Raw genomic sequence first — 26,240 nt, forward strand, 5'->3', positions numbered from 1 at the left:
TGCAAAGACCTGGAGAATGTGTAACTGCTCAAAACTTGCCCTCTCTCAGTTAACTGGAGAGCTGGTGAGAATACACTGCATTGGCCATCCTCCTGCCTCCTCTCTGTTCTCCAGCTTCACTCCATAGCATCTTACGAGAGACGCACATCTCTTCTCTTCGTGCCACAGCAATGCCTAGGGCTCTGCCAGATAAGGGGTTGGGAACTACATTTGCCAGGAACTGCTAAGCAATATAAGGGGAGGTCCCTGCTGCAAAATGCTTGTTCCTGTAAGCGGACAAGTAACAGGAACAAGTAGGGAGCTTCACACAGGCAGTCAGTAACATAGAGCTATAGACTGCTGTTCGGATCCTCCTTGAATGGGRGTGTCTGTTGCACAGGACAGGGCTGAGCTTGAGGTCACTTGTTCTCTGCTTTTAAGCATTTCCTGCATCTCCTTCCAGAGTTTGGAGAGAGGAAGGACAGCAGGGCCAAGGGCACTGTGGTGCCTGGGGAAAAAAAGGGGGAGGAATGTGTTTTTCAGGGGGAAAACCAATCCAAAACACTTTAGCTTTTTGACTCCTCAGCTAGCYTGGGAGACCCCTATAAGTAACCTCCATCCCACCTTCTGAGGGTGAGAAAGTAGGATGGATCATTTTGTGCTGTTCTGTAAGCAAACAGAGCAAGTCTTTAGGTTTACAAGAGACAGGAGTGGCCAGAATGAGATGTTGCCTCCTGAGAAAACGAAGTACATTGATGCTTCTGGAGGGCCACGGGCATGGTGGGACAAGTTTGATCTCTAYAGCCCTGCTAAGGCTCTGGTCCTCCTGACTGTGGAGTATTTTCTTCCTTGTAAAAGTAGCTACTGAATACACTGAAGTTAAACTCATCTCCCTTGAGTCCCTGTACGTCCTGAGAAATCTTCTCCTTCCTTAAATGGACTTGGTTCATATAACTTTCCCAGGAAGTCTTAGAAGATTCTCTCTAGAGGAAATGAGATGTTTCTGTCCCTCAAATATTCCTGTCCTCTAAGATAACATCTTTTGACAGGCTACAGTTAAAGTCACTGAGCAGGATGGTCAGTTCACCTCTGTCTTTAAGCATTGGAAGGCAAAGAGCTATCAAACTATGCCATAAATGAGTGAAGTACAGGACGATGTAGTGAGGTATCAGACTGGGTGACTGGTTGGGAGCCTGGGCGACATGGGACTCCAGTCCTCTCTGCTGTGCCTCAAGATGTTATCATGTGAACATTGTTTAGTTTCGTTACGTTTTCATTTAGCCATATATCAAATTATTATCCCTCAGTCCGTACATTTGATGTTGATTTAGTATTGCACCTACTCACCTCCTTACAGCCATGTGTGATAAAGCAAAAAGGCAATGCCTAGGTATTCCCTGGTAGAGACACCCTGAGAAGATAATGGTCACTGTTATTTGGTGGGAGAAGAGGCAGCATCGTCAGTGCTCATTCTTGCTGGTTCTGCTCCAAGCGAGGTCCTCTGCTTTTCGGGGGAATCAATATAGCAAAGGCTCAAAGTCTTATCTTGTGTTTTGTTTTCCTTCTGCAGCTGTCTCCAACCTGGATGCAGAGAGCAAACTGAGTGTCTATTACCGAGCACCTTGGCATCAGCAAAGAAATATCTTCCTCCCCTCCACGAGGCCGCCGTGTGTGGAAGAGCTGCACCACCACGCCAAGCAGAACCTGCGAGCCTTGCGCAGAGGTAGGCACTCGCGTGCGATGCCTCGACGTGCTGCCTCGAGGGCAACGGATGGGTGCTCTGGCAAACAGCTAGCTGGACTCTGCAGGAGACCAGCAGGAGCTGCTGGTCTCTGCAGGGACTCGGGCACTCAGCCTAACAAATCGAACTGAGGAAAGTCTCCTGTCCTCTTTGGCTCATTGATGATTCCTAGAGTAGAGCTGAAAAGGAATCCTTACTTTTCCATTTTATATTATTCTATTTTCATAGGATTTTTTCTTACTAAGAAAACAAAAGAAAAATAAATGGAAATAATAAATGAGTTAACTTTGGTTTTCCAGAGCTCTTCTGGAAACTTTGTTGGACATATATGTGAGTGAATTCACACAACTGCCCCTAAAGAATTGAAGCGCTGCCTATTTTGACAGGAACATCTTGTCTCCTTTGCTAATAAGATGTTAAAAGACACCTCACTTTGAGGACAGATAAGGATTGGCTTTCCAAGGGCTAAAACTGGAATCCTAGTTGCATTAGAGAGACTCCACAGAAGCCGAGATGTCTGCATGGGGTCTGCAAGCATCAGACAGGTCCTGGAAAAGACTCGCATCCTTCAAGGATGGCAGCTGAAAGCCAGATGTCATACCCCAGGTAGCTTGACCTAGCAGCTCTCTTCTCTCTGGGTTAGGCAACACCTCCTAATACTAACTTGAGACCTGGAGCCTCAAAAACCATAAAGTAATGCAAGGAGGGAGTGGGAGCAAACAAGGTCACCAGGATCCCTGCCATAAGGGGAATTTCCTAGGTGAAAATATCTGGATAATCCTTGAACAGCATCCCACAGGGAAGGTTAAAGACGAGCAGAGATTAGCTTTCACTGGCAATCTAACCAAGGGGAAATAAAAAAAAAAAAATAAGTAAAAGGAAGCCAACAACTCTTTCTTCTGTGTGATAAAGGAGAAAATTCATGCTGTTCACCTTTAAAATGTTCAGCAGCAGCAGCCTCTGGTGTTGTAGGTTTTGCATCAACAGCTATAATTTTCTTGCTCATTTATTACTATTACTAGGTGAGAACAATAATCGATCACTTGTTTCTGTGCAACATCTGTTAGCTGGATAAAATGTTCCAATTAATGACCACACTTGAGCCTCTCAGCTGATTTTAGCTCAGAAACACACTGTGGGTGCAGTATGTCTTCATAGCACTGCAAAGAGCCATAAAGAGGAATTGCAGTCATAGCAGTGTTAAAATTAGAACAGAATTTGGTTTTTCCGTTCTTCGCGGATCTGCTTTGCGGTTGTCCCRGCCACAGGCTGATCTGCGCCTGCCATCTCGTGGGCAAGAGAAAGCCTGACAACGGCTCAGGGAGACAGCTGGCAGAAAATGCCTCATCATTTTCAAGAGACAAATCACAGTTTTGGCAACTCCCCATCCTCCATATTTACTGGCAGGTAGGCAGACTCAGCAGGCAGTTTGTCATCTGTGTTGCTCTGTTTTAGTCTCTAAACGACTGCATATTTTGGAGAGAAACTATTTTCTGAAATTTACCCTAAACGTGTTAATTGTGTCTCACCTATTTCTTCTATCAGGATTTCATTATCTCTTTATCTGTTTAACCAGAAGTAGTTCTGGACAAGAAGCTACCACAGCAGCAACCTTCAAGATGCCAAGCTAGCGTGCAGGACCTGGTGTGGCTGTGCAGCCAAGCAAGGAAATCCTACTTGGCACTCTTTCCTTCTTTCCCCTCAGAGGGGTATATTTTATACTATTTATTAAGTACAGATTTTAATGTATATCTTGATGTTTTCAGTTTCAACATGCACACCACAGTTTAGCGGTGCATGCTATGAAGATTGCCTTTCCAGGGTGTTGGGAGTCCAGTCTGTGCTTCTCCTCTTCAGCTACGATAATAAGCAATGTCAGTGAAGAAGAGGAGAAACTGTATTCAACATCCTATCCATGTCTCAGTTTCATCGTTAGTGAAGACATGCACATGTTTTCAATGCTTCAAAAATACTCATGGCTTATTTMTTCTCCAAAACAGAGCATCGAAACCGAGGTGATATCAGAGAGCAAAAGGTCCAAGGCTCCATCTCAGTGGTGGCTCCCCCTTTTCCTCCCTTCCCTGCAATCTGCAGTCAAAAGAGGCAAGCGATAAAGGACCGGCACTTGCTACCTGTAAGTCTTTCCTGTGCACTGCAGCTCTCACATATGAACATGTTATTAATTATGGGACCTTAGTCTGACAGTGGCTCCCAGAGAGTGCTTGCAAGTACAATGCAGTTGACGCAAACGGCTGATGAGTAAAGTTACTCAGGTAACAGCTTACAGCAACAAGCTTCAGGGTGGGTTTCCACTAAGAATCATCTCATTTTCCATGTGTGGCCAGCAGACAGTTACACTCACCCATTCGCATGCCAATCCACAGTCTTTTGTGTTTCATTCCTTAAGGTAGCACATCCAGGAAGGAATGCTGCAATTTCAGTCCTGGAATTATCATTTCTAAGAGCCAAGAATTCAAAGGCTCTGACTAATGGTTTGTGGCTCMTGTGGTTGCAGTTGGACTCAACAGTACTTCTCCAGCCATAAGGAACCACTGTTTCCAAACAGGGGTAGTGACCTTATTCTGCAGTGTCCACCTTCATGCAACTTGAACATGAGAAGATCTGGCCCTGTATATCTGTGCTGACTTGCCAGTGCTGCACTAATAGGAATCAAGTTCATGTTGAATACACTCAGATCTCAAATTTAACTGTAATTGTATCTCTAATTCTCACTGGTTTCACAAGGACCTTGGTCCTCTATGCATCTATAAAAGCTTCTCTGTAGCTAAATTTTCCCCTGTGCTAAGATCCATTCCATTCCTTAAATYACATTTAAACTCCACCGGTCAGACCCTAATTTGGCTTAAGTGATGCCTATGCCTTATGGCAGCTTTCAGCATAAGGATGGACWTATCTTCCATGTACAGGTTCAAATCTACAGAAATACTATAGCCATGAGCACATTATGAATGTGTAGCTACTGAGAAGGCACCTACTTAGCTTAAAAATCCAAATACAYTCATCCTAATCAACCCATTATTTCTATAATGATATAGAAATGCTGTAATGGCAAAGGAGTCACAATGTAAAGTACCTGTCCAGGGACCAAACCTTCAGCTAGTCTGTATAAAGAGTTCTACTTCTCCTTGGAAAGCATGAAGTCCTTGAAAAGTTTGGGATTAGTCTGATTGTTCTGGTTTTGCTGCAGTTTATCTGGATAATTTCAAGGAAGGCATCACCTGTGAGCCTTGAACTGATTAAATTTTTACGCTTTATGAATCAATTGGAAAAAGGTGCTCTGGGATTAAAAGACAGCATAGAAGAAAATAGGAAGGCATAAAGGGGAAACAGACCTTACTTTTATAACACATTACCAAAGACAGTACTGCTGTAGGGTCACTGAAAGGTAAGGGAGAGATGACCTCAGGTTGAGCACCAGCACAGGTTACAAATAACAATTTGGACAATATATAGAACATGTGTCTCTATCTCTTTGTTAGTATCAGATGGGAGCAAGGCATGTCTTTTGAAATTGCATCCTTAGTGGTGAAAGACCTGAGTCTTTGCTGTATTTGGAAAACAACCAATGTATTTGCAACATTACTTCCATCTGTAACACAAAATGATAATAGTGAGCAACCCTCTGAATCCTCTATCATTGACAAAATTACATCATGCTGAATAAAGACTTTTGGATTTACCAATAAGTAACACTTTTTATGTTTGTGACTTTTGGATTTACCAATAAGTAACACTTTTTTAGTGCACACTAAGCGCACACTTTTTTTGGAAGCTGACCAGGCTCAGTGCTCCCCTAAGGAAGAGCAAATGAGAGTTACTTGGATGTTGCAATCCAATTGATTTCAAGCCATTTGGCAATGTTCTTCTTTAGGAATTACAACGATTCCAAGACTTGAGTATTCCAAAGTGCCTTGACCCACTTTTTTTTTTGAGACTCTTGTTCACAGGGCAAATTCCTAAGGGAGAACAAGGCAGGAAGAAACTATATATGAATGCTCTGTCTAGTGGAAAGTTCTTCAGAGATTTTTATAAGATGTTGCAGCCCTTAATACCTATTGGTTGATACTGTGCCAGTCTTCATGAGTTACCAATATCACAACAAGAGAAAGTTGAAGTTGCTGATACAGGCTAGCTTGCCCTTTTTGRGATAAGCCCTTTGACATCTGTAAATATACGTGTCCGTCAGGAGCAGTTGATTACATTTGGTAACTGATGCCAGTTGACTGTACTGTCTATCAGTCAATAAACTAAAGATGTTTAATTCTACAACAATTTTTGTTCATAGAAGAGCAGTCTGTTCTGTATTCTCCTTTTCTGAGACTTTGAAAAAGTGCTGGTGAAAGGAATACAACCAACAATAAAAGGCACCTTTGGTGTGTCTTGTAAATTGGAAAAGTACAATTTGAAATTTTAAAAAGTTGCAGGATCTAAGTTTCCAAAATGGCAATCCAAGTTCAATACGTACAATACAGCATTGAAAGAAACGGCTTCATTTGAGACAACTTCAAACTACCTTTATGAGTACTTTATGAGTACTGAAAAGTACTCATATGAGTACTTTATGAGTACTGAAAGCTGCTGAAATCCAGCTTGTTTGTGGTGTCTGGCCCAGCACAGGTATCTGGGATATTTTTGTTGTTGTTTGATTGTTTTGGTTTGTGGGGTTTTTTTCCTACAGTTAGGTGATATCATCAGCCTTTTCAAAGATCCTGCATTTTTGTAGTAACCTCAGAGAAACTCAGTTATAACAGATAAGATTCACTTTTAAGCATGACTATTTGTACAGGGAGAAAGGTACCAAAGCAGCACAATTTCCAAGGAAGGCCAGATGAAATCATAATCCAGAATGACTTGTAGCAGCATCAGTTGTTCAAAAAGGCAGTTTTGGACCATTGCACCCCACAATCACGTTGTCAGGGAGAGGAAGCAGAGATTTGCTACTGCAAACTACTGCATGTCATAGGATGTTTTGTATCCCGGGCAGAAATGCTTGGAGCTAGCTCTACAGCCTCGCCTGCTTATAGGAAGTGCCCTGCTTTGCCTGATGAAAGGCCCACTTAACCTAGAGGGCAGCAGAGGATCCTGCAAGAAACAGGGATATTATGGAGTGAACCTTCCCATGATTTATCTGCACTTTAGTGCAGTAATTGCTTACAGAGCTCTTGAGACAGAAATCAGATACAGAAAAACAGCCACAAGGAAAAAAAAAAAAAAAAGAAAGAAAAAAATAGCCTGTCCTTAATTTTTATAATCCATTTTTTAGCAAATTAATACCTTTAGTTTCAAAAGCATCCCGTGACAATGACTTGAGCAATCTGAATGAAAATATATTTTTTGTTTGTGCTAAACCCCATACATCATAATTTCATAGGATGCTTTCTAGTGCTTCAGCTGTGAGAAACAGGGAATAATGCTTGCTCATTCATTTTCTCCATACCTGCTTTTTTTTCAGGTATGATTTTATTTTCATAGTCATCCCAGTCATTCATTTTCCAGGTTGAAATGCTGTAGCCCACTTAGTCTCTCTGTGCGTGGAAGACATGCACAAGCGAAGAGATTTATCAGTATCGTTCACTGAGGCACTTTTGCCAATGAAGGAAATAATAAAGCATAATCTGAGGAAGGCGCAGACTTGTGAAAATGAGAGAAGTGTTTCTCACACACGTTCCCATGACAACGTTGCTTGCAGTACTGCTGAGGCCAGCCATCGAGTAGGAAGATGCTGTGTCATTCTAACTGCAGCTCAGACTCCTGTTTCATCTCCCTCACGTTTTTCCCTTTCCCTCATTTCCCCAAGTCCATCCAGCGAAGCTCCAAAAGCCCAATGCTCAGCTTCACAATCCGGAGGTCACAGAAGCACGCTTCCTCCCTCCTGACAGGACTGCTGCAATAAAACAAGGGAGATGAAGCAAGGCACCTATAATACTTGGAAATTCACATTCGCAATTGCACCGAGTTCAGTATTAGTTTCCTTATAAATGGAATCCAGGCATGAGTTAAGGGTGAAGAAGCAGGAGGCCTCTGTTTTCCAGGCAGATTTTGCCTCTCCCTGAGGCCTAGAGGAAATGTGAAATGGAAAGAACTCATCAGGTTATTTATTCCATCTTCCTGCCATTTCAGAAATATTCTCTTGGTCTTAGTCCCCAGCAAAGGGAAAGGAGATTCCGTGTAATACATTCCTCACAAGCCATAACCAACCTCAGCAAAGAAGGACTGAGTTAAGGGCCAGGTATTATTTGGGCTATCTGTTTTCTGTGTGCAAATCCTGCCAGTTCTTTAAAGATAAAAGCTATATCTGATGCAATTCATCAGAATGAACTTGCATAGTACCATGTGTGCAATACACGTAATATTTACTATATCCTGTATTAGAGCATTTTCATTTTGTGACTTCAACTGCCGGAATGCCATGTGTGGTATGACTTCTGTCAGAAAACAAGTCTTATTTTTATCTTTACCTCGTCAAAACATTGGAGCAGCACATTAATCATTAAAGGATTGTCAGTACTCCTAACAGATCACATTTGTGATGCTCCAAAATAAAATAAAACACCCACAAGCACATAAAACACAAACTTGAGAAGCATAAAGCATATGGAAATGTAAATGATGAGAGTAGGCAGGCAAGACGGATTTTTTTTGCACCAGAAATACATAGTCAGAAGTATTCCTGTTTTCTCTTCCAGTGTTATTTGACTGCCTAAGAAATATGCTGCATAGCAATGAATGCTAATATCTARCTAAAGTAGTCAGCTGTGCCCTGAAAACACTAGAAAACTGCTCACCTTTTGTGAAGCATTTCTTTTTCTTGCAGTAGGCCTTTAATTTTTCTCACATTTCAGTCACTGACTTTTTCCCTGAGAGGCTGCAAGTTAATGGAGTAGCAGATTCTCCAATTCACAGGAAGAGAAGCTGAGATAGGGAGTTGCAGCCTGGCCACAGAAGGAGTCAGGATTAGGCTGGATCAAACCTAGGATTAAGCTCTAATTTGCATTTCTTCTCCATATCACCTTTCCGATATACAAATGGTAGTTTTCAAATGTGAAGTCAGGATGTCCTGCTAATGAGGAGGCATTATTTCTGTGCTTGGTTTGGGTGAAAGCCTCCTGCAGGTGTTTTGTTCACTGCTAGAAGAAGGCAATATTTCAAGCTAACTGATGCTTAAGCTATATGCTAATACTGTGCTCAGGGTGCATAACACCCACTTTATTGCTAGGATCAGCCTAGGAAGAAGATCCATGGCTGTGGGAGCCTTAAGTCCTAAAAACTATTGTGCCTGCATGCCCATCTTTTACCTGTGACTTTTAGGTAGCAGGAATAAAAATATAATCCTCTAGAGAAKACAGATGTGTTGTTAGCCAGGCCGCCCCTCAGCAAGGTGCTGAGGGCTCCTCCAGCTTACTTGGGTGCTGCAGGGCCTGTGAGTCATCCACTAAGATTTCCTGTGAGATAAGGTGCTGCATACATGGTCTGCACAGGTTTTACACTAATGCTGAGGAGGATGGGGCGGGAATCAACTTCACCAGGTCTAAATCAGGTGAAYATGTGGAGGATAAATGCTTAGAGCTCTCTAAAATGCTCTAAGTTTCTCAAGACATCTTTAATTGTCTAAAGAAAAAAAAAAACATTATTTCATGCTTGGTTTTATGTTTTTCCCCTCACTTTTGTGCTGTGTGAACTGACTTTGAAATCCCTGTATTTTTTGTAGCACTATCACTATAAATAAAGCTGGCTAGGTGGATACAGAATCTAACTCACAGGATGCTTCTTGCACTAGCCTTCCTTTATAACTTGTAAGATCCTGACCAGGGACATCTCAAAACTTTAGGGGTGGAAAAGATGGAATTAAGTGCTATTTTTGTACTCTTATTAGCCCCTTTATTTCCCCCGTCTTATCCAGGGCCTGAGACAATAAATGAGGTTGGCCTATAAAGTGCCAGTCTGTCAAGTTTGTTCCTGCAAAATTGTTTCTTTGTCACTGCACKGAGGGGATTTAAGATTTTCATTAGCTAAAAGGGTGATTCATGTGTCCTGACTTAGGTATCTGCAAGGCCCCTCTTAAAATCACTGCGGAGAGTATTCAGAAGTGATGCATCTCCCCCAAGCCAGCTGCTGAAGGAGGGGATGCTGAATTGCTCAGTGGCCATGTCTCTTGCTGTTTCTGTATAGAGGGAGCCTCACTGAGTAGCTCAGACTTAGACATCTGACTTTTTTTGTTGCAGGGCACAGAAACCAAAGACTTTACCATCGAAGAGATGTAAAGCACAGAGAAATCAGATCTTGCACATATGCAACTAAGATTTTTGCTGCCAAGCAAAGATTCAAGAGCATTTCCAATGAYGTCTCAGCAACTGAAGCTGATGGGATAGCTTAGACAAATAAAGATGCTCTTATTTGTCAGTGGCTGCAAAATAAGTCCCTATTCAAGCAATTATACACCGGTTTGCTTCCAAAGCAATCCTAGCCCATTAAGGGAAATGCCTCCTTAAAGTACTTTAGTTTTGTATTTAACAGATTGATTATCACCGTTACTGTTTGCCAAGTCAAAGAAAGGCACATAAAAGAAATTCACTTTGAAAACTGTCTAACTGCAGATTTGCCCATCAGACCAGAAAAGCCTTGGGTATATAATAATAATTTGTGCTTAATTTTGTGTTTACTCAAGACATTTAGAGAAATTCTGGTCTTCTGAGTTGAATGAGGACATTTAAAGCAAAGCAGATCTCTCCCTTCCCCAGCTAGAAGCTGTTTCAATGATGACACTACTGCTATAATCAAAAGGGACTCAGCTGCCACTGTGTGTTGGGTGCCATGTAGAAAGAGGCTGTAGGAGACCCTCAGGTACGCCCTTGGTGCCATAATGATGGCACAGGCATTTTCAGGATGACCACTTTGACAGTAGGAGGGGAAGTTTTTSCCTGTAACCTGCAGTTGGGATCTGCTTACAATTTGTCCATTGTCTTCTCAATATTTCTCTGTCATTCTCTGTCCCCGTGGCAGGTGAAGCAGGGACACAAACCAGCCCTTGATTTTTCTAGTTTTTATTGCTGTGCATGTTGAGAAGGTGAGACTCCAGCCTAGAAAGTTTGCCCTGCTGTGCTTAAATAGAGCTGTGAGACTCTGGTACATGAAATAATCTCCTTGGGCCCATGTGCGCTTTCTCAGTGGGGTCAGAAAGGCTCTAGGGCMGATACAGTAACCCTGCACCAACAGGATATGAGGGCAGCTTCTCTGTCAGCCTGTGCTAGTCTCCCAGCAGCCAGAGCTGGGCTCCCACCAGTTTGTCCCTGSACAGCTTATATTCAGGCTTGGGGGGGCAGAAGGTTCTTCCTCCCCTCCTTCATCTTGTGCATGGGCCAGTACTACTGTGGGCCTCCGTGTAACAGTTAGGAGATGTAGAAGATTTCTTGTATCCTGAACTTTTGTCCCCTCAGTAGCATCTGTCTCCACCAGGCGCAGCTCTCCACAAAGATCCTCTGACACCTTCCACAGGGAAGCTGAATTTCATTTCAAAAACTTGCTTCTTTTAACTGTCCCAAATCTCCTTAGAGCAGGTTACTGAAAACTGGGCCAGAAGGTGAATGGTGAAATCATTCTTAGATATCTGAAGAGCAGGCTTAAAATGTTGATGCATTCATTATCTCTACCCAAGCTGTAGCACTAATGGAAGTGTTTGTCTCACGACAAGGACCTTATCCCAGCTTGGATTTGATTTTGCAGTAATCTGGCTGCCCTGCTAGAAATGCAATCCCAAATTTTATTTTCTCCTTCTRCTCTCCTGAAAAGCTTTTTGACAGCTTGTTTTGGAGGCTTCAGTCACTTTTAACACTGTACATGGGATCAGGTGCTAGAAGTTCTGCGAATCTCAAAATAGAGTAGGGCAGAACTGAAAATTAAGTCTTTGAAGCCTAGCACAGATTTTGTTTTTTATTTGTTTTTCATTATTATTTTTGCAAGGGGACCATATAATGCAAAGTCATTCAAACTGCTGTCTGTGGTTCATCCATCACAGCAGTGCTGCTGCTGATTAGGAGGAAAATGGTCATAGGCTCATTTGACAGGTCTATTAGCTAGCAAGAAGGGAGCCACAGATAAGCCCCCAGACCCTTGCCAGGAACCCTTGCTACACCATTTCAGTGCTATCAGCAGTCATGTTTTCTATGTCTTTTTCATTTAGTTTCAAAAGTTCAGTTCCTCACTGATTTTGAAAAGCAGGACATTACAACATACAAAGCAGAGTTCCCAATGTGAAAGGACTTTGGAGCTCCAGAGAGCAAGTGGAACTTAAGACATTCTGGGCATCTCTCTTTACCCTTTCAAGCACTATAGGAAGTTACAAAATGCCAGTTTGGCAATGTTGTTGGCTGTTGTCAGCCTGACACAAGTGATTAGACTAGATGATCTCTAGAGGTCCCTTCCAACTTGAATATTCTGTGATTGCAACTGTAGTTGTTTACATGATAAAATCAGAATGCCTATTTGTGAAATCATCCTCAGGACACTAGTACTATTGACATCCATTGCTCCAATGGACCAGGCAACAGATTTCCTTACCTTATGAAACAGATATTTGATAACACAGTTGGATAAGGGCCTTGCACTGATTTGRCTTCAGTCAGTTTGGGTTCCCCCAGACCGACACACAGCAATTTTAGGACAACTTCAGCACGGCCATACACGGAGGAGGTTGAACCAGTCTCACAGCAGCTGTATCCAATCGGAGTAAGCAAGATCAGCACAGATTTCACATGGGTCTGTTCAAAATCTCTGTGATCAGAGTTGCATGAGACAGGGCTGCATTGGTGGAAGTAGTCTCTTCAGGGGAACAAGCCAGTTCGTTGGAAATAGCAGTGGAAATCTCAGCTCGCTTTGCCTCTGATGCTGGTTTGCCTAGATGAAAATAATGTGCTTTAATGTGCTAGAAACAGTTTGTGCATGTTTTTAATTTTAATTTATTTTTCTTTTTTACATCTCACATTTATAGTTTAACAGCACCCGCTTGCCCTCCCCAATTGAGTGTTGCCACATGACCCCATGGAGTAGAAAGGTACTGGAAAAACAAGCATTCCTCAATGAACAGCCCTGTCCTACTCTTCTCCCTTCCAGATCCCAACCCTTCCTCTCGCTTGCTTTTCACTTGCTAASTTTACTGCACTGGGCTAAAAAGAAGCCTTTTCTGTTCTCGCGTGTCAATAAAGCGCAGCAGTGACTTTTTATTCTCCTTCTTTCATTCTTCGCCTTGGATCAGTTTCAGGAGCTCATGGCCACAAGGCCACCTCCTCCTATTGCCTCTTTGTAAAGGCCCGAAGCGGGCCAAGCTGGAGTCGTAGCAATTGCATTTCCTTTTCTTGCAACATTTTTTGCCAAACCGCCTGCTCTTTTTTCTTTTTTTTTTTTTTTTTTTTTCCCTTCTTCCTGAACGGTAAGGAATGGTCTAGAGGATGCCAGCACCAAAGCCTGCACTGATCCTCTGGAAAGGCGCTAATCCCGTTGCTGGCTGGAGAGGAGCCGGCAGGCGGGTCGCTGCAGCCTCTTTGTCCCCCCCGGCCATTGTTATTTCGGGGGGACATGGGCAGCAAACGCAGGCGCTCCCCCCGCGTGGGTGTCTGTGCCTACGTGCAGGATTTTGTTGTTGTTGTTTTTTGTGTGTGTCTGTTTTTTGTGTGCGAGGGGTTTTTGGGGTTTTTTTTTTTTTGCGTGCATGCATCAAACTTTTGGGGGGGGGAGTTTCCTAGGAAACGCAGTCTTTTGTGCTTGAAGTTTAGACGAGCTATTCACGTCTGCTGGGGATGGGCACAAAAGGCGCCGAGGGAGAAGGAAGGCTGCAATGTTTTGCTAAAATTGTATGGGGGGGAGGAGGGAAAAAGAGAGGGGTTCCCGGAGCCRGGGGAGCCCAGGAAGCTCCTGTCCCCTCGGGCCCGGGGGTGCTCCCAGCAGCGCCGCTGAGCAGGTAAGCGAGAGTCCTCCAGTATTTCCAGTAGCAGCTGCTGCGGTGAGATCTGAGGGCTGCTTGGTGAGCTCGAGAGGGAGAATTCCCGCAGGATTTGTGCGAATCCTGGCCGGCGCAATGGCAGGAGCAGAGCGGCAGCCGGGGGCGAGCATGTGCTGGTAAACAACTGCTGGCTAGGCACGGTCCGCAGCAGGGGCCGCGCAGGATTTGGCCTCGGCCGCTTTTGCTACCGGGACGAAAAACGGGCACATAAAGTGTAAACAGCAGTCACGAGGCGGGAAGCCTGGTGGTTAAGCAGCTGGGAATTCAGGACTGTGAAGAAAACCAGACTGAAAGATATTGCGCTTTATTTTTGTGAGAATAGAGAACTGGGCAGCCTTGCCGGCCTTGCTGAGGAAGTGTCAGGGCTGGTAGGAGAATGCAGTAACTGCAAAAGGGATGAAAAATAGACAAAGGTAAGTGTTTCTCCCCTCCATCCCTTCCAAACAGAATGGAAAGAGACTTCCCTCAAAGAGACTTAAAAACTGGAGTCAAAAGCTAGATAGGAGAGTAAGTGCTTAACATATTTCTCTCTCACTGGAGGAGAGTGTAGGACAGAGTATTGCTTGGGGATTTGATATTGCTTCTAAAAGAAAACAAAGCACCTGTGTTTCTTCTCTTTCCCTGTTTCTTCATCTTCAGTGTCCACTGCTTTTGGTAGCAAGTTCTCAACTTTTGCTCCGTTTCTAAATAATTCTCTGTGTTTTGCCTGGTGGCAGCTCTTCTCCTGGCCATGTCCTTCTGACACCAACACTGTCAACACATGCTGCTTGCAACTGCATAGCTGTTGGTCTGTTCTACCCTTTTTCTGGTCATAGCCTTAGTTTGATGCAACGAAATGCAAATCATCTTCTGATGTGTGGATGGATCTTTTTAAAGTGTTTGGCCTGCTGATGTTTATCCTCCGGTGAATGTTTCTGTGGGGCCAGTTTTCACTAGCAGTCACACACGCACTCGCGTGCTCAATAGGCTGCGGGTCAASGAGGGCTCACGTGTCCAACGCTGGTAGTAATTGAGTGAGTGTTGGACCAAATGCACAGACGTGCAGGACATGCCCTTCTGACTGAAAAGATGCCCTGTGAATGTCACTGTAAATACACAGAATTGTTTTCAGTATGTGGAGGGTTTGTTTTTTTCCTCGTTAACTGTATGTTATTTATCTGTGGGAGAYTAGCTTGTACTGTGTGCCTTATCTAGCACAAGTCTTCATCGCATCCCTGCAATTGATTTCTGCTCTGTATGTCTGCTTTGTTTCAAAAGTAGCCTTGTATGCCTGAACGGTAGACACTGATTCTGAATGTATTCATTTGCAGTCCCATCCTCCAGAGGACGAAGATACAGATGTCATGTTAGGGCAGAGGCCGAAAAATCCAATACATAATATCCCTTCTACACTGGATAAACAAACCAATTGGAGTAAAGCACTACCTCTGCCAACTCCAGAGGAGAAAATGAAACAAGATGCCCAAGTGATTTCTTCTTGCATTATCCCCATCAATGTCACTGGTACAAATCTCTTCTATTTATTCTTGTATTTATTGCATGGTTCAAGGGAGGTCGAGTGCTTACGTTGTTTTAATTTATTTCAAGTCACTGGATTTGACAGTCTGTGGGCAAAGACCCTTGCTTGAGGCTTAAGACTGTAGCAGACGGAGGGCTAAATGCATCCCTCATGCGTGTCCACTGAAGTCACTGCAGCCGTGCATAGGGTTAATTTGGCCCATAGCTGTTGAATCATGTTATACAGTGCAATATTACACCGGTTCCGTGCACAATCACTGTACTTCTGTTGTGCATATAACGGCAAGTCTGTATTTCCGAAGACCTCAGATAATGTTCTGAATGTAGCTGACTGAAATAATGCAGAAAGCCACAGAAATTAATCATATGACTATCATGTGTAGCAGGAGAAGAGAAACTAGAGAATATAGGCTACTATTTGCAGTGCTTTAAACATGCAAGTCATGACTGTGTAGCATGCAAACCATCGCTCTGAGATCTCTTTACATGCTGCTGTGCTGAAGGTATAGTAATGGCATTTTCTTTTATTTATGTAACATTTGCATATGTTTTACTTGTTTGAAGAAGAAATTCTGTATAAAAGTAGGAAGTATATAACTTATTTAATGTGGTAGATAACATATTTCCTGACTGAGAAAAAAAATCAGGATGTTTTTCTCTTTTTCTCTTTCTGTCTTTCCAGAGGTAAACATAAAATTTATCTGAGTTCTCCTCACCAAATTTTCATTAATCTAAGAGCATAAAGTGAGCTGGCTTCCACCATTATCAGAATATAAACCGCCAGGAGAAACAAAAAAAAAAGAGAAAAGGAGAGCCAATATTTGCTTTTAATTGGGTTTTTCTAATAATGATTGGGGGTAGGAGGTCACAGCCGCCTGGGGCCAGATGTCCCTTAAGGCACTGGACACTCCAGGCAGAAATCCCGTTGGAAAGGGTGACTAGGGCGGTAGGTTTTCCCCCCTGCTCCCTGACCCACGGCGTGGAGGAGAGCGCAGCTCTAGGTCTGGGGCCAATGCGAACTTATCCAGTAATAGCAATTTTTGCCTAGACTCCGTGTGCCCTCCATTGGAGCTCAATTCCCACTGCTCAGTTTTACCGATGGGGAATGGTATGTAATCTTGTGGCTGTTTTTGTGTGTCTCATTCTCATTGGCACTAGTGGGAATAGCCCGGACGCGTCACACGGCGAGGGTGGCCGAGTCCCCTCCGCCACTGCCCGCTTCGGCCCTGGCCCGTGCGCCGGCACACCGAGCATGTCCCCGTAACGCACGGCTGCTGGAGCACCAGCAGTGATGCTGAGTGATGTCCATTTAAGAGTTTGCTTCYGTTTTTCCTTTTTCCTTCTTTTTTTTATTTAAGCTTCTCCCAACCCTGAGAAATGTTCACTTTTTTTTTTTTTTAATGACTGTTGATAGAGTTTACAGTATTTCCGTTCCATATTAAAGAAAGTTCTTCCTCTGCTTGTTCCAGGGGCATTGATGGTTACAGGACATCTGTCTGAAGCCTCTATTTCACTGTAGTAGATTTCAAGAAGAACTTTTACAAGAAAGTTACTTTTTAATGTTTTACATTGTTATGTAGTGTAATATGTATGTGTATGTCTGTGTATAATTATGTTTTATATAATTATACGCTGTAAAAATGGAGATTTCTACCAGGATTTTTTATTTTCATTTTATTTGGTTTATTTCATTTTTTTTCCCTTAAGATTACAAACCACTGTACCGGCAATCCTTATGTTAATGTTTTTCTGGACCTGAAACGTTTTCARCCAGTCCCATGCCAACTTTAGAGAGCATGTCTACTTGTGCCAAAAGCTAATGCAGCAAGGTACTGTTCACCCTGTATTCTGACCACAGTGTAAAAAACATGAAGGAGATTTTGTCATGGGAATGCCATGGGAGCATAAAGAAAATAAGACGTTGTTGTCTGTTCCATGGGACCACAGTTATCAATAAATGTGTACGTGAACTTGAGCTCCTAAACCCAAATGTAGGTCCTTGAAAGTGCTACCCAGTTCTCAAAGTGTTCCTTGTCCATTGTGGACTCCTGCTTGTCCCACAGTGTGCTGCACACCTGGGAAAATAGGGTCACTTACTGATACATGAAAACGTTAGCTGTCAATTCCTTTCCTTCTTGACAATATATAATATTAAAGAAGAATGCTCTCTAAATTTGCACGTGGACTTGGCCCCATTATAGCTGTCTATTTCCTTTCTAAAGCGTTAGTACCCTTTGTATACCGGTCTCGTAAGAGTAATGCCGAACTGCTGCAATATGGCATTACAGCCTCAGCTGTTCTCTTATGCTTAGCTTTGTAAAATGAGCCAGACTATAGTGAACAGATTACTCTGTGCAGACACATTACTGTCATTGTCGCTCTGGCAGATGAATAAATAGCCATGAGAAAAAAAAATGGCCGGCTATCTAGAGCTCTCAACTCTATTTCTTTCCTAGTTTTCTCCTCTCCTCTCCTCTCCTCTCCTCTCCCCTCCTCTCCTCTCCTCTTTTTTCTTTCTCTGCCTGTCTTTCCTTCCTTTTCTCTTTTTATTTTTCTTTCTTTTTCTCTTTTTATTTCTTTCCTTCTTTCCTTCTTTATTTCCTTCTTTCCTTCTTTCTTTCCTTCTTTCCTTCTTTCCTCTTTTATGTTTTTTCCTCCTGTTACTTTTGGCAAACCAGGCTGCTGAGAGGGAGCTGGAATTAGATGTAAAACTGTGATATACTGTAATATAATTTACATACGAGCTGCATAAGGGCTCCCTTATGTTTATTCACAGGCTTAATCCAAGCTCACATACCTCCACTGTGTTCCAGCCATGAAAAATTGTTTACTATTTCTAAAGGCTAATGAGACCTATTTATGGGTTGCAGGAGTTGGTTTTGACAGAGAGGCTAGTATACGCTGCTCTCTTGTTCATTCACAATCTGTACTACAGCGGAGACGAAAGTTGAGGAGGAGGAAAACCATCTCTGGCATCCCCAGAAGAGTGCAACAAGAAATAGGTGTAGTATAAATACGAATCTTCTGTAGATAGCTCTCTAACCGACTTAAATTGCAGGGAAATGAGCTGCTAGCCAGCCTTCCAAAGAAATGAAACCTTGAAAGCATAAATGGTTGTGCAGTTTGGGAATGATGTGTCTGTTTTTTTGATTTACTACAATAAGAAAAGCTATATTACTCCATATGGTCTTGATATGCTGAGGCCTTACCGGGTAATATAGATGTACATGTTCAGCTCTTATCRTGTAAATGTTAATCAGTTACTTTTTTTTTTCGTTTTATTTTTGTTACAAGCCCATAGTTATGTGCATAAAAAGTAACTAGATTAAGTGAAAGTTTTTTCTTGTGCGAGGGGGTCTTAAGGTAAAGAAATGACAGATGTTGCTCAGCAAACTGATGATGAGCTGTCACAACAGCCGGATAACTCACTCAGCTGATCGGTTGGAAACCCACATGAGAGACAGCTGCTGGCACCCTACCAAAAACTTTGCTAAATATTCCTATTATCCATCACACTTGTCCACAGTTCCTTCCTCTCGTTCTTTATTACCAAGGATATTTGCAGGAAACCAAGGGGCTTAGCTCACCTTTTTCCAGATAAACTGGGAACAACTCTCTTGTGGGCAAATGTTGTGTAAAATTGATATTAGCCCAAAGCTAAACTAACAGGATCATTATTTCTTAATGTTGGTTGACACCTGAAGATACCTTCGATATCTCAGACAGTTGCTGTGCAATTTGATCCAAAACAGAAGGAATGTGTTTATCATAGGGAATAAGCAACCGGAGAAGGTATGAAACGAAGATCCTGTTACTGTGCAAATATTCTTGGTGCTAGAGAAGAGTACGATGGAAATTCTGAAAAGACTTGCAATTGGAACAGAATTATTTGTAAAAGTTTACGGATTGTTCTGCCAAACAGTTATTCATTAAATATAACTTTTCTGGTTGAAATGGAGTGAAAAAAATTAAAAAGTAAATCTTTAATATTTACCACGGCAAGATCAGCTCTGTGTGAGATCACATTGCAGAAATAGGAGAACTGTGCTCACGTTGCAGGACTAAGAGAATTTCCCACCTTAGCAGGGTAAAGTCTGCCGTTCAGAGTTTTTGCAGTAAAGATAATTTGGTACAAATTCAGTGAGATAAAAAGAAACAAAAGAAAAGCTAACAGATATGCTTCTTGGGTTGCTTTGCGGGTCGTCTTTTATGAGGAGGCGCGGAGTTGTATCTCACCCAGGTTTACGTGTATCCTAGATTCCGATGAGTCGCCGGTGGCAAGAGAGCGCAATGTGATTGTGCATGCGAACCCGGACTTCGCCGCTGCTGCCAACCGGAGGTTGGGAACGCGGGACTCGGAGTGCCAGACTGAGGAAATCCTCATTGCCGCTCCGTCCCGGCGACGGATACGAGCACAGAGAGGGCAGAGCGTGGTCGCCTCCCTCTCACACTCTGCCGGCAACATTTTGGTGCTAGCAGACAACGGAGATGCCGTGTTTGCCACCGCAGTGAGCAACCGCATCCGGTCACGGAGTCTTCCTCGCGAGGGTGCGAGAGCCAGCGAGGGCGATCAGGATGCCAGTGCCAAAAGCTCAGCATACGAAGCAGAACACTTTCTAGCAAGCCAGGAAAGGATCCCGAAAAAGGGGAAGGAGGTCATGAACAAACAGAGTTCACAGGAACATCAGCCCATAGTTTTAACTTGTCCTCAGCACTTGCACAGCCCCGATCACAGCATCGGTGAGAGAGGGAGATCACGGCTGTCGAGGATGGCGGATTCAGGAAGCTGTGAGATCTCATCTAACTCGGATACCTTTGGGAGCCCCATCCACTCCATATCCACAGCAGGAGTCCTGCTCAGCAGCCACATGGACCAAAAAGATGACCACCAGTCCTCCAGTGGGAACTGGAGTGGGAGCAGCTCCACATGCCCCTCTCAGACATCYGAAACCATTCCCCCTGCTGCCTCTCCTCCACTGACGGGCTCTTCGCACTGTGACTCTGAGCTGTCGCTGAACACCGCTCCCAACGCCAACGAGGACTCCAGCATCTTCATYACAGAGCAGTATGGCGACCACATGGACAAGGTCAGAGGCCACAGGGCGAGCTCCTTCACCTCCACGGTAGCAGACTTACTGGATGATCCCAACAACAGCAACACTAGTGACAGCGAGTGGAACTACCTGCACCACCACCACGAYGCGTCCTGTCGCCAGGACTTCAGCCCCGAGCGCCCCAAGGCCGACAGCCTGGGGTGCCCGAGTTTCACGAGCATGGCCACTTACGATAGCTTCCTCGAGAAGAGCCCATCTGACAAGGCAGACACTAGCTCACACTTCTCCGTGGATACAGAAGGATACTATACTTCCATGCACTTCGACTGTGGTCTCAAGGGTAATAAAAGTTACATTTGCAACTATGCAGCGGCGGGCTCTGAGAGTGGCCAGAACACGAGTGTGACCTCCAGCCTCACTGACTGCRCCTGGCAGGACTGCATGAACCACAGGAGGCAAGGAAGGCAGAGCATCTCTCTGAAGAAACCAAAGGCAAAGCCAGCCCCACCAAAACGCAGCTCATCTTTGAGGAAATCTGAGAGCAGCACGGACCTTCCGGAAAAGAAAGAACCAAAGATAAGCAGTGGGCAGCATGTGTCTCACACTTCCAGGGAAATGAAGCTGCCACTTGAGTTCGCAAACACACCTTCCAGAGTGGAAAACTCTAATCTGCCGACCAAACAGGAGCTCCCCTGGGCGAACCAGAATGACAGCGGATTAAAGGATGCTCAGTTTGACACCACAGATATTCCATCTTTTAAAGATGAAGGTGCTGAACCATCTCACTATGCAGATCTCTGGCTTCTAAATGACTTGAAATCTAATGATCCCTATAGGTCTTTATCCAATTCAAGCACTGCTACGGGTACTACAGTCATAGAGTGCATCAAATCTCCAGAGAGCTCGGAATCCCAAACATCGCAGTCCGGATCAAGGGCCACCACCCCTTCCCTCCCTTCCGTCGACAATGAGTTTAAGCTGGCCTCCCCAGAGAAGCTGGCGGGRTTAGCATCACCCTCCAGTGGATACTCCAGCCAGTCAGAAACACCAACCTCTTCCTTCCCAACAGCTTTCTTCTCTGGGCCTTTGTCTCCTGGCGGCAGCAAGAGAAAGCCAAAAGTACCAGAAAGGAAGTCATCGCTGCAGCCACAGCCGCWGTCCAAAGATGGCCCTGTGCCTGCAGGCAAAGACCTAGAGCTTCCCATTATACCTCCCACTCATCTCGACCTAAGTGCTCTTCACAATGTCTTGAACAAACCGTTCGCTCATAGGCACCAGTTGCATGCGTTCAACCCCAGCAAGCAGAGCATGGTAGGAGAAGCGCTGACTCCCAATCCTCCCTCCGCCCTCGCCATCACACCTTCCGTTCTGAAATCTGTTCACCTTAGGTCCATTAATAAGCCTGAAGAGGGGAGGCAAAAAGCTAGCACTGCAGAGCTGCTCTGCGTACAAGAAACCGTGCTACCGGGGAGCGATGTTTCTCCAGGCAGGATGAGGCCACTCTTAGCTAAGAAGCCAATATCACGTCAGTATGCCACCGAGGAGGCCATAATGCCGTATATTGACACTTCCCAAGCAGAAACAGACCCTGGAAAACCACATTTAGAAAAAAGCGCSTCATTCGGTGGACAGAGTAATTGTGAGCAAGAAACTGTAACTTCAGCAGATGTGGGTCTGGCTGAAATTAAACCCCTGGCAGATCAAATGCACCTGGCCACTGAGCATTTGACAGAAAATGCTCTAACTCAGACTTGTGCTATTTCTACAGAAGGGCTTCAGAAAGGCTCATCTGTCCCCACAAATGATTATGAGGCAAAGAAAACTACCTGGGGAGCAGAACAAGAAAGCAACCTTGACGAAGTGCAGATTGAGCAAGAGTTCACTGGAGGCTCTGAACAAAAGTTGGAATCTGAACCTGTGGGTGAAACCTCATCTCAGTCGGAGGGAGCTGGCATTAGCGATCAGCTTAAGCACCAACTTGATTTAAGCCACCCTGTGCCTGGGAATATCTGCTATGAATCAGAGACAGCAACAGTAAACTCTCTCAGTGAAAAAAGTTTCAAGCAGGAAAATGATATTGCATCAGGTATTACGACCAAAAGTGCCTCTGATAACAGCAGGGCAGATCAGATGCTGGGGAGCACGGAAGAGCCTTCACCGAAAGGTCAGTTTTAAACTTGTTCTATATTATAACTGACTGTACAGTTTGGGGTGTGATTTAGTGCAGCTTTGAAAAGTATCTGGCGCTAGGTGCAAATGTAAATCAAGATGCTTCTGGAGATCTGAGCAGAATTCCCCYGATCTGTCAGCTAACTTGTCAGCCCAGAAATATTTTCAGTGGAATGTACTTCTTTACTTTTTTCCTTTATACTTCATTTTAGTTAGAAGTAGAAAAGGGAAGAGGAGTAGCCCTTTGCACAAGGGGGGCCGGTTATCACAGCTGCAGAGCTGCTGAAAGCATCTGTACCGTAAACCAGATACGCAGGGTTTGGATCCTACCAGTACCCACTTTATGCGCTTCAGCGTAGATGATATTTCGATTAGGAGATAAAGTTTATATATTATAGTACATATACTGGCAATTCAGTTATAAATTGAACTTGTGGGTTGCAATAGCTCTGCTGTTGTAAAACATGGWAAGTGTTTGACTCATATCGTGGCTTCTTTCCTCCTTTTAAGAATCTTCTCCAAGCGATGATTCCATCATTTCTCCATTGAGTGAAGATTCTCAGGCTGAGACAGAAGATGTTTTTGTGTCTCCAAATAAACCACGCACTACTGAGGATCTGTTTGCAGTTATTCACAGGTGATGTAATGGTAGGGCAAGCAAAAACTGTAAAATGCTACCGCGTTCTCCTAAATTGCGCAAACACCCCGTAACGATAGCCGGTTATTCTGGTTAAGTCTGCCCGGTGCAGCAGTTGGTCTGATGCTGGACTCATGCAGAAGTAACCCCACTAGTGCTGGTCCTGGAMGTGTCGCAGTCTCTCTGGTGCCTCCCCTTGGCAGTACTGGGGTGATCTTGTAACAGTCCAGGGGGAGCTACGAGAGCGGCCGGGATGGGATACAAACAGAGGAGCATGGGCCTGCCCACAGCTGTCCATGTGGATATGCCTCTCATGTGAACAATCTTTGGCTAAATTGGTTGAAACWTTGAGATTAATTTTCACTAAACTACATCTTTTTTTACGGCCCCATGGTTTCAGTCAGGTTTATTTGTCAGACTTCCAGGAGAACCTGTGGTTGAGTGCACACCTGCATGATGATTGCTGATTTAATATGAAATTCTTCATCTCAGTTTTCTCTGTCCTGACACCACCTACTTTATTTTATTGTGTTAATTTCTTAAAAGGCAGCTTTTAAGTGTTCCTTTATTTTAGCCTTGTTTGCATCCTGAGCATCTTCACAGCAAGTGTAGGGTGCTTTACAAATACTGCCAGGCCGATCTCTATAACAAACACACACRTCTCTAAAGGAAAGGACACAACAGTGGTTTCTGCATCCCACCCACCAGCTCAGTTCTGTTGAGCGAGCGGTTGCTTCAGAGAAGGCATCTCACCAAATACAGAGCCTCCTGTATTCAGCTGATATTTGCTATCACAGCTGAACTGATGGCCACAGTTTTCTAGTACTGAGCAGATGACAATGARCATCAGCCTAGCCGAAGATCCCATATCCACCACTGCCTTTAAAAAGTGCTGCTTGGGTGTAAATGGTTTTGGAAGAGCTGGGGGAGCTTGAAGAGGACTTTGTGACTCGGTGCCTCTTTCATTGCACAGGAGTTATTCCTGTTTCRAGGGGCATCAGTCACTGCTCGCCTCTCATATTTGACAATATGGATGAGGAGAACTCTAACTAATACCACAAGTAATATCAGAGTGTGGTGAGCCCGTAAACCTCTCTGCACGTAACAAGGAGCGTGTGTTCCTTTGTATCTTTACAGATCCAAGAGGAAGGTGCTGGGCCGGAAGGATTCTGGAGACCTGTCCGTACGGAACAGGTTGAGAGGCACGTGTGGGAGCAGCAGCGGCGCGCTGGCCGCGGCCAGCAGCGCGGCGCCCACCAGCACCGTGTCGCCCGCCGGCGGCAGCGCGACGCCCGCAAGCAGCCAGCGCTCCCCGGGGCTCATATACCGCAGTGCCAAGAAGTCCAACACATCCAACGAGGAGTTTAAGCTGCTGCTCCTAAAGAAGGGCAGCCGGTCCGACTCCAGCTACCGGATGTCTGCCACGGAGATCCTGAAGAGCCCCATCTTGCCCAAGTCCCCCGGAGAGCTGCTAGCAGACGCCCCTGCGGCGCCGGAGGAGTCGCCCCAGGCGGGCAGCCCCGATGCGTCGTCGTCGCCGCTCTCGCCCTGCTCGCCCAGAGTCAACGCGGAAGGCTTCTCCCCCAAGAGCTTCTCCATGTCRGCGTCGTGCAGAGTGGGGCGCTCCCGGGCGCCGCCGGCAGCGAGCAGCAGCCGGTACAGCGTGCGCTGCAGGCTCTACAACACGCCGATGCAGGCCATCTCCGAAGGGGACACGGAGAACTCAGACGGCAGCCCGCACGAYGACCGCTCCTCGCAGAGCTCGACATAGGCAGCGCGAGCCGCGGAGCCCCGGCGCCGCCAGGGAACGCCGGAACCGCTCGGGCCGCCTGCCCATGTGCATAGAGGAGGCCAACGCTGTAGCAGTCAGAAAAAAAAAAAAAAAAGGAAAAAAAAGAAAGGAAAAAAAAATGCAGGGCAATATCAATGCTTAAATGTGTTTCTGTTGATAGGACGCTGGGGAAACAGAGGACTAAAGCTGTAGCTATTTATTACTTCGCGTTTTCTAAGGGTAGAAAGGTATGCTATGTTGAGCCTCATTTCTTTTAGCTTGTTTTGATTTATCCTACCCTCATTTCTGGCATCACTGTAGATTTCAAGGCTGTTCACTCTTCATAGAGTTCAAAGCAACTTTTTGTTTTTATTCCAGAAGCTGCCCATCTAGAGACAAATCCCTCACTGTAGTGCTTCCCTAGGAGAAAAAAAAAAAAAAAAAAAAAAAAAAAAAGGAAAAGAAAAAAAAATGCTCTTGAGGATTGGTATTTTTCTACACTAAAATAAGCTGAAACAAAATTTAGAAGAAATAAACAAAACATATGTAAATACCATATTTTTGATAAAAATCTGTACATAAAACTATCAAAAAGTGGACATGTGGCAAATGATTTACTGCATAACAACTTTGTTTCTAAAAGACAAAAGACGTCAAATGTAATAACTGTATTCTGTGAATACCATTTTCATATCAAACATACTACTTAAACGGCCACCAATAACCACTTTCAGTGTGATGAGCCTCAAAAGCGACGTTTAACAGTTGAAAGAAAATCCTCAACGTTAGCTAAGGAAATGTAAAGGCTAAGATCAGATTAAAGCAACCATTTGTCTTTCGAATAGCGCTCGGGAGGAGCTAACTGAAAAGTGCAGCTGCGAGTTTTAACATGATAATTGGTGGGGAAGGCGAGCATGCTGCTGACAGAGCAAAGTCATTGCTAGTGCAGAGCCCCTGACAGTCCCATTTGACAGTGTCCCTTAGGCCTTTATTCTACTATGGATTGCTTTAGGAAGGGTAGATAAGAAGAAAATAGATAAGAAGAAATAGTACTTATTTTCATATTCTTATTAGGATGTTGGGATACATAACACAGTCATAACCTGGTACCTATAATCACTAAACATGATTAGTTTCTGGTTCTTAAGGGAAACAAATAAATTATAAGCATGCAACAAGCGCTTTCAATTTATCAGTAAATATCTGCGATGAGTTTTCAGTGAAGCTTTCTCTTTGTGCTGATGAGATTCATGCTACCTAAATATTTACAAAAAATGACACTGTGAAAATGTAGCTGGGAAATAGGTATGTGTACGCATTATTTATATTCATTGATTAACCGGGAAGGGGAAAGCTCT

General features: G+C 44.2%; 1 protein-coding gene across 1 annotated transcript; it reads left to right on the forward strand.

The window, feature by feature from the left end:
* Positions 1 to 1,401: 1,401 nt before the first annotated feature.
* Positions 1,402 to 25,904, forward strand: NHS (NHS actin remodeling regulator). Its single transcript, XM_026052204.1, has 8 exons — positions 1,402 to 1,702; positions 3,721 to 3,854; positions 12,726 to 12,788; positions 15,044 to 15,236; positions 18,122 to 18,253; positions 19,509 to 22,469; positions 22,985 to 23,111; positions 24,249 to 25,904. The coding sequence occupies exons 1-8, from the start codon at positions 1,402 to 1,404 to the stop codon at positions 24,880 to 24,882; spliced, it is 4,545 nt and encodes a 1,514-aa protein (XP_025907989.1). The 3' UTR covers positions 24,883 to 25,904.
* The last annotated feature ends 336 nt before the right edge of the window (positions 25,905 to 26,240 follow it).

This window comes from Nothoprocta perdicaria, unplaced genomic scaffold (genome assembly GCF_003342845.1).
Source record: "Nothoprocta perdicaria isolate Ctin4 unplaced genomic scaffold, notPer1 scaffold_112, whole genome shotgun sequence".
Classification (NCBI taxonomy): domain Eukaryota; kingdom Metazoa; phylum Chordata; class Aves; order Tinamiformes; family Tinamidae; genus Nothoprocta; species Nothoprocta perdicaria.